This window comes from Filicampus tigris, chromosome 15 (genome assembly GCF_054856515.1).
Source record: "Filicampus tigris isolate MCC_2025a chromosome 15, RoL_Ftig_1.0, whole genome shotgun sequence".
Lineage (NCBI taxonomy): Eukaryota > Metazoa > Chordata > Actinopteri > Syngnathiformes > Syngnathidae > Filicampus > Filicampus tigris.
The window spans coordinates 12,798,897-12,811,721 of record NC_141231.1 but is presented as its reverse complement, the minus strand read 5'-3'; the positions used below and the strand labels follow the sequence as shown (position 1 = coordinate 12,811,721).

Genomic DNA, 12,825 nt, shown 5'->3' with positions numbered 1-12,825 from the left:
TGGAGATAGCCTTTCTCGGTCTTGTTCCCTTCCCCTTTCCTGGCACTCCCTAATGGAGGGCTTCCTTGACATTTCAACATGGAGTCTTTGGACGTTAAAGGGGACGATTTGGAAGTGGGTTTGTTGGCGTGAGGGGAGGGCAGCAACTACACCTGGATTTTGTGTTACTACCCTAAAAGCCAGTGGTTCTCAAACTGCGGTCCAAGGACCACCGATCCATAACTTGGGCGTCCGCAAAATAATTTACAATAAATTGTCGCAAATACAAAGTAAATATTTTTAAAGTGCATACCTACATATGGGGAGCGTATGGAAGAGCTGAAGAGGAAGCAGGCTCTTGTCGAGTTGGACAGCCTAACATTTGTGGCAGAAAGGCAGACGCTAAACAAGCTTCTGCCCATCACAGACAATCAACAGCATCCACCGGACAGCACCCTCTCCAGGCAGAGGAACAGCTTCAGCTACAGGCTGCTGTCACTGCCCTGCTCAATAGACAAATGGAGGAACTCCTTCCTCTCCCATGCCATGCTGCTTTTCAATTCTAGCCTAGGAGGGAAATGTCATTCCCTCACGTCTGTACTGTGAACATTTTGCATGTCGATCACTGTCCAACTTATTCTGGGCTTTCGGACCACACTAGAATTATGACCTCTATTTTATTGCACTTTATTGTATTGAACAAAATTAGAGTATCTATCTACTGTATGTAGCTAACTAGCTAGCAAACTAGCCATTCATCTAGCTAGATAGCTAGCTAGCTAATCTAAAACAAACACAAACCTATTACTCTTGCCTGTTTTAGCTTTGGCCCGATTAAACTTTTCGTTTTTTTAACAGGAATACAATCCGATTTTATTTTCCAAGAATATTCTTTTTTTTTCTTTACGAGAAAAAAAAAAAACTTTCCCAGAATAAAAGGTGAAATAGTACAAAAATAAAGGTGTATTATTGAAATTGACTTCTTAAAATGACTTTCTTCCCTTGTTAAACTTGGACTTTAAAACCGCAACATTATTTAATTTTGGGAAAAACACAAAGATTCTGACGTTTTAATTCAGACAACATACATTTTTGTTCTTGTAAAAATTATACACTTGTTTTCTTGGAAAAAAATATGACTATTATTTCGATATTAAACAGATCCCTACGCCACAGTGGTTCTCAAAGTGTGATACAAAAACAACTTGTGATACACAGGCTAATGGTACAAGAAGTTGTACAAGAATGAATCACCGAATTCATTGGTCAAATCAATACTAATGGTACATTGGCGAAGTTCTTTTTGTTTTAACCTTACAGTTTAGTTGTATTTGGCGTCTAAGCACATTACATTTGAATTTAATTTAGAATATTTTTTTTTTTAATGTACGGGTAGGTAAAGTTGATTGTATTGTATACTGTACAAAATTTGAGAACCCATTTTACCTGGAATTTTGAACCCTGGTGTAAAAACAAATTAATTGCTGTTTATAGCACAGCTTGAAAACACAGAGTACCTACCCTACATAAAAAGGATACTACTTGAATAAATGCATTTAAAATTGCACATTCAGTTCTTTCACTTCTATTGTCGATTTTGCCACATTGTACTGAGTAGCCTGAATACACCATTTAAAAAACAAAAGGCAAAGCAAATAGAGATTCAATTGTACGACTTCGGGGCCATTTGAATTTTGAGGTTCCACTGCACTACTGTTTGTATCACATTGCTTCTGCATTATTTATATTAGTCTGTGCGCTACCATTATTGTGTGTAGATTGCTCACTGTCAACAACAAGATAACCTCATTCCCATACTGTGTTATAATAACCTCGGGATTCACATTTTGCTGCAACAGCAATCTGAACGTCTGCCTCACTCGGGAGAAAAAAAAAATGAAAGAATGTCATTGAGATATTCTGTTTTTTACTTGACAGCGCAGTCTGCCTCAGGGAGTGTTACTGGTGGAGGTTTGGCCTTTATGGAGTGTGACCCATGGTCGTCAAGAACAAGAAGTTTGGGTCGCTAGGTTGTTTTAAAGAGTTTAAAATGGAACTGTGGCCCACCATGTTATGACAAAAGGACAAGTCTGGAAATGACTACTTGGAACCTAAATGGCAGACTCCTGTCTTTTCATGGCTTCTTGACATTTTTGTGTAGGTCTACTCAACTGACTTCAGGGGCTGAATTTTCTTTGCAACATCAATACTAGACAGATGGGTGATAACGTAATTGTGTTATAACATTTTACTTTTCGTCAATGTGTGTGAGCCAGGATAACGAAGAACCTTAAAATTTTTTTTTTTAAAATACAGAAAAAAAATTCAGCTCCCGAACGCAGTACCACTTAGTAAAAAAATTTTAGGCATGTCTATCATGAGAAGAACCACAAACAGACTCAAGAAGCCGAAAAGACACAGGAAAACTGCTATTGTGGATTAAAGCAGTAATTACCAACCAGTGTGCTGTGAGAGATCATCAGGTGTGCCGCTCGAAATGATCAGATCCCAAAAATCATTTTTCGATAAAAAAACAAAACAAAAAAAAACTGTCTATTTATGTCAACCGCGTGTAGTAATAGACAGAACAATGAAATCCGCTTACACAAGATGAGACAAGGTACATAACTTGTGTATCCAGTTTTTGTGAAACGTTTGGCTAAAACCTGGTTCACCCTGCAGGATAATCGGCCCGATTTTAGCCCCTAATCTCCCCTCCCGACAATTGTAGGTCGGAACCGACTCTCCAAAAATAACGTTATCAGATAATCCTGCCGTGTGTGGTGTGCTCAGCCTGATCTCGGCCGCTCAGAAGGACGTCCGACCTCAAATCGGGGATATTCAACATGTTGGATTTTTTTTTCACCTGACTTCGCACCGTGTGTGCTGTGCTACGAGGACAAACAAGTATGCATCCGGTTGACAGTACAGCCAACCAGAAAGCGAGGTGACGGGGCGGCGAAGAATTGTGGTGGTAATCCAAAATAAAAACAGCCACTGTCTCATAAAAACGTTATACCAAGATTTTCTGTGATAAGATCTGCGTTGTTTTTCTACCCCCCAGCAGGTCCACCCAGGCTGTGTGCAGCCGTAAAGCGGCATCATGCTGGCCTGCATTCAAAGACGGCAAAACCTGTCGTCGCAGCATTTGACCTGCGTGCCTAAAAGCCTGGATGTCCTGACGCCACCGTTGCTGCTTCCTGCGCCACCGCCGCTGCAGCCGCGCACCTGTAAAGGTGAGTCCGAGTTACACAGGGTTCGTCCAATTTGGCCTTTTCAACACTTACGTTCAGGTCAAATTTGACACGTTGTGATATTGAGTTAAGTGATTCAAAATACACAAAAATGTACATTTCAGAGTCTGAATTTGTTTTTTGTTTTACTTTTACTTGCGTGCCTTTATTCACATCAGTGGTTATCCGGCATGATTACTGCGAGTTACTATTTCTACCACTCCAGCGTGCAGTTACCTAGCTAGCTATGCCCGCCGAAAATGAATCTTACTTGGATACTGTAATTTACAGAACGGCTAGGTGAGCTTTATTTCAATTCCTAAGCGAGGGGGTGACACAGTGGATGATCGTGCCGACCGCCTGCCAACCGAGAGGAGCCGTGGAAGCCTGTTAGCTCACGGGCTAGCTGGTGGCTACCACGTGGCTAGCCCAATGATGGCCCAATGAGATATATTCCAGCCACTGGAGCTTTAAGTGGACATTAGCTGAACAAACATGTAGGTAGGAATGTATAGGAATAAGAAAGTTTCTAGACAAAGTAGCATCTATTTGTTAGCCAGCCATGGTTTCACCGCTATTTCACTTGAGTGGCAGTGTATTTTAAGCTTGCTCGTCAATTAAATGTTGGCTCACAATACAAAGCAAAAATATTGGTGAAGCAGCGGCTTGAAAAACTCCAAACTTGGGGCACTTGTCAGACAGGATTGTACTGACTGCGCGTAATTTTGCCACCCCTGGTCGTAAGGCTGTACTGTACTGTAAATTTCACCGATGAATCACTGCCCCTTTGTTTGAATCCTCCGCTCACTGTTTGTGCTGCATTTGAGGTAATTAGACCTCGTTGGGTTCCAGTGTCATGCATCCTGAGGTCACGGAACCTATTAAAAGAGCCATAAAAGCTCTGATGTAACGGGTTCAATTGGAGTAAAGAGACTTTTCCCTCCCTCCTAAGCTCCCATTTCTCCCTCTCCCTCGGTGAAGTCTCTGCCTTTCCTGTTATGAAATATTAATTGGGAATCAGTGGAGAGCTTGTCTGCTAAACGCTGGAACAGAAGGGCCTGGTTGGCCTCGGGATTGAATGGATGGGGGGGTGGCGGTCGGCGTTCTCATCCTGTTTACCTGCGGGGACGCGCACGCCCCCACTGCCCCCCCCCTCCCCGGGGTTGTGCGCAGCTCCCCTGCGGCGACCAGGCTGACATTTCAAGCGCGGGCATGGCGGCGGGAGCTCGCTCTGTGTGGCCTCCTCACTAAATGAGTCCTTGTTGGAGCCAGTTAAATGGGGACATCCTTTAGCTGCGCTTTTCAAAGCCATTTCCATTTTTAGCTGTCAATAAATGGAAAGGGAGCGGACATGAAAGCTCGCAAGCCCAAGAGGCCCATTTCTGTGAAACCACTGTAAGGAATTATGTGATCGGCAGTGAATGAACGACTCGCTCTCTTATCTCGACTTGAAAGCCAGGCCCGAAAATGCTTCCCCCACCTCGCCTGCCCTCGTCCCTCACGCTCCGCTCCCCCCATGCTGCTGGCCTTGCCCGGGCCTGGTTCAGAGGAGGGAAACTTTGCCCACGCTGGGCCGAGCGCCATGGAAACAAATGAGGAGTGACACGGGTGCTGAGGAGCCTCCTGGAGCACACACACACACACGCACGCACGCGCGCACACACACGGCTAAGTGTTCGAGCCCGAGGTCATGCTGCATGCATTCGCCGCGATGCAATGGAGACAAAAATGAGGCGATTGGGAGCACAGTAACACAGTCGCCCACTCGCAAATTGTTCTATGGAACATAAAGTATTAGATGAAAAATACACCTTGGTCATTCTGGATTTAGAGGACAATTGAGGTACCAATATTATTATTTATTTTTTTTTAATGATTATTTATGTTTTCAGCAAATACAGGTAATAAGTCATAAAATGATTGGATTCGTCCACAAACAAGGGTACACTTTTTTACGAGATATTTTGTCATGTCATGTGTTTGACTCAGTCCTGTTACAGACACATAAGTGCAAAAAACATTTCTAAAATATTGCTGAATAAATCTTTTACCCTTAAATATAGGGCTGATTGAAATGAACCATTTTGAAAAATAATCAAATTGCAATTTTTTTTTTCTTCTCAAGATTGCAATTGCGACTTAACGTGATTATTTTTTTGAAGGTCCCCTTCCCATGTATTTTTTCCAACAAACACATGCGATAAATGCATCTGTTTTACAATAAACTATCATACACTAGCAAAAACTAACACTCGGAGCGGATTCGTGGCATTTCCATTCATTTGGAAAAATGATTTGAGATTGCAATACAAGCATGGTCACGGATCAAATTAAACTCATATCACCACTGTATAGCCTATTTTTATTTATTTATTTATTTTGAATGGGGGCTGGGTGGTATTCGTATATTTTTGCCATTAGCTTCAGAACATGGTCCCTAACCCCGGGAGCAGTAAGGATACGCTGTATATTTTTATTCCGGCGTGTTTATGGAAGACGTGTCATAAATAGAGAGTTAATGTGAGGGACATCCAAGAGTGTGTGCTCCGATGTCAACATGCCCCCGCGTCTGCTTTTTCCATTTCCCATTTCCCCTCGTCGTCTACAGCGACGGCAAGGTTGTGTCGATCACAAGGGAGACGTGAGCAAGCAGCCCTACAGCAGATAAATATTAATGCATCCTAACATCAAGGAAGCTACTCATGCTCTAGTTTAAATACAGTATTTCACCTTTACATACTGTTTGGGTCAATTTTGGCAACAGTAAAAAAATATATATATATAACTTAAATGTCAGTCTTTCACTCTTAAATTTGACTACTTTTCCTGAATTTTGAGATAGGGAAGGACAAATATTTCCATATCAATATATCTTGAAATAGACACAATCAAATTAATTTGAAAAGAAAATTCAAGTAGAACTGAGACGGTTGGACATTACACTGCATCGCAATGTACACAAAAATGTTGCACATTCCTTGAAATTGACTTTCTTTACCAGATATTTTGAATGGTATTTTTCCACTGGATAGTTATTTTAATTGTAGTTTATTTTCAACCCCTGAGCAGTTTTTCATATTTTTATAAGGTTAAAAAAAAAGAAAAAAAAAAAAAAGTATATCGATAGACAGATATGAATTCCTTATATCGTGATACACGTTTCAACCATATCGCCCAGCCCTATTTGAAAATATTTATAATGTCATTCGTTTATACATGTGCTACAAAGATTGTGTACACTGAGGCTGTTCCGTTTCAAGTTTGACCCATGTCTACCGAAATCAGTTTTAAATTTAGGAAAATGTTGGTGATGGCGGGAACCTTGAAGAAGTCTTAAGAAGTGTCCCTACTCCCACCACATTTGCACGCCCCCCAGAAACATACGCCTGGTCTTTGAAGGGTCATAGGGGAATCTTAGATCAGTGAAAGAATAAAACGGGCCGAGAAAATACCATGCGTGCATGGAAAGTGAACACTTTGCCAACGTCACGTGGCCAAACCCAGAAAACAGGTGAGTAGTGACGTTCGCATTGCGAGCCCGTGGGCACTTTGACGTCAGTTTCAGTTGACAACATAAGAAAGAAAGAAAATGGTTGGATTCATATGCTTAATTCTTATTCTGCAGTATTAATCAGAATACGGTTGAGACTAGTGGGAGCATATTTTGCCTTGAGTTCCGCTTTAACTAATTCACTGTCAGACATTTTCAGACCCTCTTTTACCCTAACGTTTGAACAAATATATAAATAAATTCCTAGGATTGAATGGCTCGACTGTGAAAAGACAAATACATTTGTCTTTGGCATTTAATGAGTTAATAGCGCAAAATCAATTTTGATCCAATTACTCAATTAATCAAGGTGATAATCGGTATAAGCGTGATTATAAAAAGATTCTATAAAGCCTTTGTCAAAATCCATAAAAAGCTTTACAAACGATGAACCGCGACATAAGGGGGGAACGTTTACTCACGTGGCGTCTTCCATCTGGCGCACCCCCAACGGGCATACGGGGGTGCGAGGGCCCGTTCGTCACCACTTCCCGAGCTCAGCATTGACAGGTTGATGCTTACTGTTATGCAGCAAACAACAGATGACTGGAGGGAAGGCCAATTAATTACTAGGTTCTAATGACTGGACTTACTAGGCCAAGTGTGTGCATCCGGGAGGTTGTCATGGCGACCGTTCCAGGTTTGCTTTTTAAACGCGTTACAAATGCGCAGCGCTCGGGCTGGGGCTGTTATGTTAAATATCACAACTCGCTAAGTGCGCCGAGCTGTAATTAAGTACGCGCCGAGTCGCGTTCTGCGCGGCTCTCTCGTTATCACAGCAAAGTGCTCGGTATAAGGATTCGGTGTGAAATCAAAAAGAGCGGCGCTCGTGTTGGGGAAATTATTATCTCAGAATAATGCATGAACGCCACTGTTATCTCGCGTGAGAATCGTCGGATCCAGCGGGCCCTCGGCGTTAAGCGTCCCCTCCGGGTAACAGCTGGAGGTCGTGCAAGGGGCTTGTTTTGCCCGTAAATCAGTGATTAACTCTTAACTGCTCCCAAACAATGAGGTATCCGCTCTAATCTGGAGAGGGGGGGGATTGGTGTAGGCTTCAAGTGTGACCACGGGAAAAAGATTAGCCTGTTTTTAAGAGGCAGAAAGCATGGCGAGGGATTGTTCGGGGGAGGAATAAAGCTTATGAAAGACCATTTACATACCACCGCAACAAATCCTCCCCCCCGCCGAATGTTGCCACGCTCGTGTTTGCATAACTTCGAAACGTGCACAAAATGCACGGCGGTGCTTGAAAGTTGATGATTGCATGGAGGGATGAATTCAGGATTATGAGTCGCCTGTGAAAGTGTTCCACTTGGCACTCAGCGTGGCGCCGCAATCATTGGACGGGCCAAAAAACAAATCGAGTGGCGACAATAAAGACCCTGCGAAGTGAATTCAAAGATTTGTTTCCAAACACCTTATACATGTTTGAAGATAATTGCAGTAAACGTGTGCAAAGTCTGAGAAAATTTTGGGGGCGTGGCTAAAAATGTGGCGCAGCGATGCACCTCGTTCTCGGCATGAGCCGCCCCTTCCTCAATAACTTCAGCAGCTTCATTCACATTCAACGCTTATCCGACATAGCTGCGACATGCAATTAGCTAAGCCTACACCATGAAAATCATTCCCATCGAATAGTCCGTAGGACTGGCTGCTTTAGAGCGCCTCATTGTCGGCCGTGAGTTCCACATTTTTGCAGATTTTCTGTTGTGGTATGAATCAAACAACAAACTGAATCGTAACTAATTTATTTTTGGGTATTTTCTCTGCACTCTCAATTTGAAATAATATCCAGTTTGAAGAAACAAAACATCAATCCATCCATTATCTATACCGCTTATCCTCACAAGGGTCGCGGTCATGCTGGAGCCTATCCCAGCTGTCATCGAAGCAGTAGGCAGGGGGATACCCTGAATTGGTTGCCAGCCAATCGCAGGGCACACAGAGACAAACAAACAACCGCACTCACAATCACACCTAGGGGCAATTTAGAACATCCAATCAACCGACCATGCCGGAGTACCCGGAGAAAACCCACGCAGGCACGGGGGGGGGAGGGGGACATGCAAACTCCACACAGGAAGGCCGGGGCCGGAATCGAACCCACGACCCCTAAACTGTGAGGCGGACCTGCTAACCAGTCCTCCACCGTGCCGCCTAAACGAACATTCACTTTTTAAGTTCAATTAATCGACAAAACAAAACAAAACAAAAAAAAAAATCAACAGACAATGATTATTGTAGTAATCATTAGTTGAAGCCCTAATAAAAATATAAAAGAAATAATCACATTTTATAAAGGGTAATTACTGTATGTATTCTATTTGATGTGTGCTTTTCAGGGGCTAGTTAGTATGCATGTCAACCTCATTCTGTATTTGACCGTTTGTCACGTTCCATAAACAACTGAAAGTGCATCGGCAACAGTGGCTCTCCTTGCCCACATGAGAGGGCATTACAGTCCCTGAATTACTCCATTTTGTGGGGTGAGATGACCCCGCCGGAACAAGAACTACTGCTACCCGGAGAGTGTCAAAAAGTGTCATTAAATCCTGTACATTTTATCTGCTTCAACTGCTTCAATCATTGAAGAGAGGGGCAAGCGTGGAGAGGCCAAATAATTACGAATTTGTCAGCACTGCATGATGTCGTCCGCTATGCTTTTTCCACACTGTTGTTCTCCCCAGCCTGTGACGCAGCGTGCGGTCGGCAGGTTTCTGGGTGATCAAGGTCGGGCTGTTAATTATCTTTGCGTGCCATTTCTTTACCTGACAACACTTGCTGGTTGCTCAGGGAAACCATGGCTCTCCGTGTTTGTTTTCCTTGCTTATCGTTGGTACGCAGCAGTCAATTGATGCATGGAAAATGACAGCAAAAACACAGCGCTGTTATTGATCTATTAATGGGCCAATTGGGGGTTGGCTCGGATGTTCCGGACCCACCCGCGATCTGTGAAAAAAACTCAAAATAGAAAGACCATGTAAAAACTTGTATCCATTCCACATGCTTTAAACATATTTTAAATGTATTAGAACTAGGGCTGCATGATATTGGAAAAACAAGCGATGTTGACTATAGCGATAGATATTGCGATATTTAACATGTACCTTAAAGGGGGAAGTCAATCCAAACATATTTTGTTCAAGAATATCTTCTATGCAAACCCACTTGTTAAAACAAGCCATTCTGATAAATATTGTGTTTGTGGAATAAGAGTTAATCCACCCGTTTTTAGCCATCTGCGGGGGCGGCCATTTTGTCACTTGAAAATGACGACACAACTTCTCAGGGCTCAGGCAACGACCAATCACGGCTGACTTGTTTTCTGAGGCAGAGCCCATGTGATGCACATTTAAGTTTGCGTCTGGTCGAATTCAGATAAATGCATACAATTTCAAAAGAGAATTATTGCATGTCTTTGTGATATGCATATTGCATAGGCCATTATCACGATATCAGTATTTTTTCTATACATATTGTTCAGCCCTAATTAAAACACACCTACATTTATTTTAGCATACTTTTTAAAGTATTCTTTACCAGAGCTGGGCATTCCGTCTATGTGTGAGTGAAAGTTTAGTCAGAGTCGCCGACGGACGGCTGTTTAAAATTAGAGGCGGACCGGCCTATAGACAGGTACTATCTCCCCCTCCTTCCCCCCGGAAAAAAAACCATGTCTGTTCTAACTCTCTTGCTGTCAACAAATGACAATGACAATATCATACTCTATAATATCATTTTGAGGAAACGCAAAGACTCTCACATTACCAAAATTCTCTTAAGAGTCAAAATTTGCTTGCTTCAAGCTGTTTGTCACTCCCAGTTGAAGTTTACTGTAAAACTCACAGGTGAAACAACATTTTATATCTGATCATCAAAATGTTCAACCAAACCGTGATTTGACTTTTTGGGCAATATCGACCTGTCGTAGCGTCACGCCCAGTGCCGGTTTGATAAATATGTGCGTGCAGCATGGGGGCCAGGAGGAGGAGGCAATGGGTGAGGGGGCGGAGTGTGGGGGGTGGGGGGGTCGTGCCTATTAACTAATGAGGTTTCCATAGTAGCGCAGCCATGCAGCCACAGTGGGAAGTGCAGCTGTGTTGTGTCTGGGCGGCTCTGACAGGGCTCTAATCTCTGGCCTAACAAAACCAGACGCCCTGCCAAGGCGTGCATGCTCCACACACACGGCGACATTTCCACCGAGAACGACGTCTTTTGATTTTCTTCTCGCTAAATTAGCCGTGTCACGTAATTGGCCAACATTATCCGGCATGGAAAATAGAGCACTTTTCTGCAATTACGCTTTAAATGCATCATTGCGCGTCCACCCCCAATCATCCCATGCGAACAGTTTCATCCTTTATGTTAATAAATATTCAATTATTCACCAAAGGCTACACATGTTTTTGCATCTGGTTGAGGATTGTCACACAACCATAACCCTATGTATTATCAATAAAGGATTATTTTAACGCTAATCCTAAACGTTACACTGGTCAACAAACTTCACTATTTATTTTCATCAGAGACGCAAGGAAACTTTTCAAGATTTTTTTTTTTTGCGCCGATTCCATTTCTGCTCTTGTTTTTTTCTGTAGCACATCTGGTTTTAATAATAATCATAATAATTTAAAAAAGATGTTATATTATTTTATATGGTGGATAACAATACATTATAATATGTAATATAGTAATATATTCAGTAATATTTATGAATTAAGGGATGGGTTCAGCAACAGGTGGAATTTTGGGGGCGGGGGGTGAAACCTCATAGCTATAAGTTATAACGCATTGGTAAATCCGTATGGCGCAAGCTTTTCTAGTTAAAAAACCTAAACCAACCATATGGATTCTCTATAAAGGAGTATTTTAACCCTAAGGATCATATAAGACCCATCCTGGAACCACAACACTCCCTCATACAATTTTAAATTTAACCCAAAGACTGAACAAATTCAAAACAAATACTAAACTTTTTCTTTTTCTTTGCCTTTTTGTGAAACCAGAAGAAGCCTTAAAGCGGAAGTCAACGCAAACATATTTTTTTTCAAGAATATGTTTTATGCAAGCCCACTAGTTGAAACAGGGCATTCTGATCAATATTGCGTTTGTGGAATAAGTGTTAATCCACTCGTTTTTAGCCATCTCTGGGGGCGGCCATTTTGTCTTCTGTCGACTGAAAAAGACATCACAACTGCTCACAACGACCAATCACGGCTCAGATTCAGAGAACAGGTCAGCTGTGATTGGTCGTTGTAAGCAGTTGTGATGTCATTTTCAGTCGACAGAAGACAAAATGGCCACCGCTAGAGATGGCTAATAACAAGTGCATTTTGCTACTTAACTTATATTCCACAAAAGCAAAATTAATCAGAATGCTGTGTTTCAACTAGCGGGCCTGCTGGGAACATATTCTTGAAAAAAATATGCTTGGGTTGACTTCCGCTTTAACAAGGTTTATTAAGAAAAGAAAATCTACACCTGAACTATTGGGCAAAAGTCCGTCCCCAGACCTGAAGCCAACAGAGAATGACCGACTGAAGAGAGTGAGGGAAGTAATGACAAATTCCGATCGCGAAGCTGCCCCGCAGTACAAATTTCACGATGGCAACAATGACCCTGCAGTGATTTATATTTGCTATTTCTTTTTCCGATGGGAAAACTAGTTAAAACCCGGCAACCAGTGTTCAGAAACGGATTGTGTTCCAGCATAGAGATTCCGTGAGTATTAAAGTCCTTCCCGACATGGCGGATGTTATTGTTTTGGTAGTAGTGCTCCACATACTAAGTAAGCAATGTTTTGCTTTGTGGTGTTTCTGTTGAATTCCCTCCTGGATTGAACACTCCTCCTCGCCGCCTTCCCTCCAGTTTAAACACCCAATTTCTTTCTTTCATGGGAAGGATCGCGTAGATTGAATCATTTTCAAAGTCGTGGTGGGTGGTAGGAGGGGGTGAGATTCTCACTCACCGTGGGCCTGAAAATGAAATAAACTCCCAAATCAATTTCAGACGGGAGCAAGCTCGCTCGCCCTCGCAAAAGCTGGAATTGGTTTTGTTATTGAG

General features: G+C 42.4%; 1 protein-coding gene and 1 long non-coding RNA gene across 4 annotated transcripts in view; one reads left to right on the top strand and one right to left on the bottom strand.

The window, feature by feature from the left end:
- Positions 1 to 12,825, bottom strand: part of LOC147135587 (uncharacterized) — a 37,291-nt gene that overhangs the window by 16,328 nt on the left and 8,138 nt on the right. The gene's annotated exons all lie outside the window — the stretch shown is intronic.
- The window catches only part of LOC147135588 (protein FAM222A-like), a 28,925-nt gene that overhangs the window by 11,342 nt on the left and 4,758 nt on the right, over positions 1 to 12,825 (top strand). The window contains exon 2 of one of the 3 annotated variants that reach the window (XM_086054310.1): positions 3,047 to 3,215. In XM_086054310.1, the coding sequence (XP_085910436.1) occupies positions 3,083 to 3,215 (133 nt within the window). In that variant the 5' untranslated portion in view covers positions 3,047 to 3,082. Of the gene's footprint in view, positions 1 to 2,412; positions 3,216 to 12,825 lie in introns of those variants that run through there. The other 2 variants (XM_086054309.1, XM_086054311.1) reach the window with 2 other exon arrangements.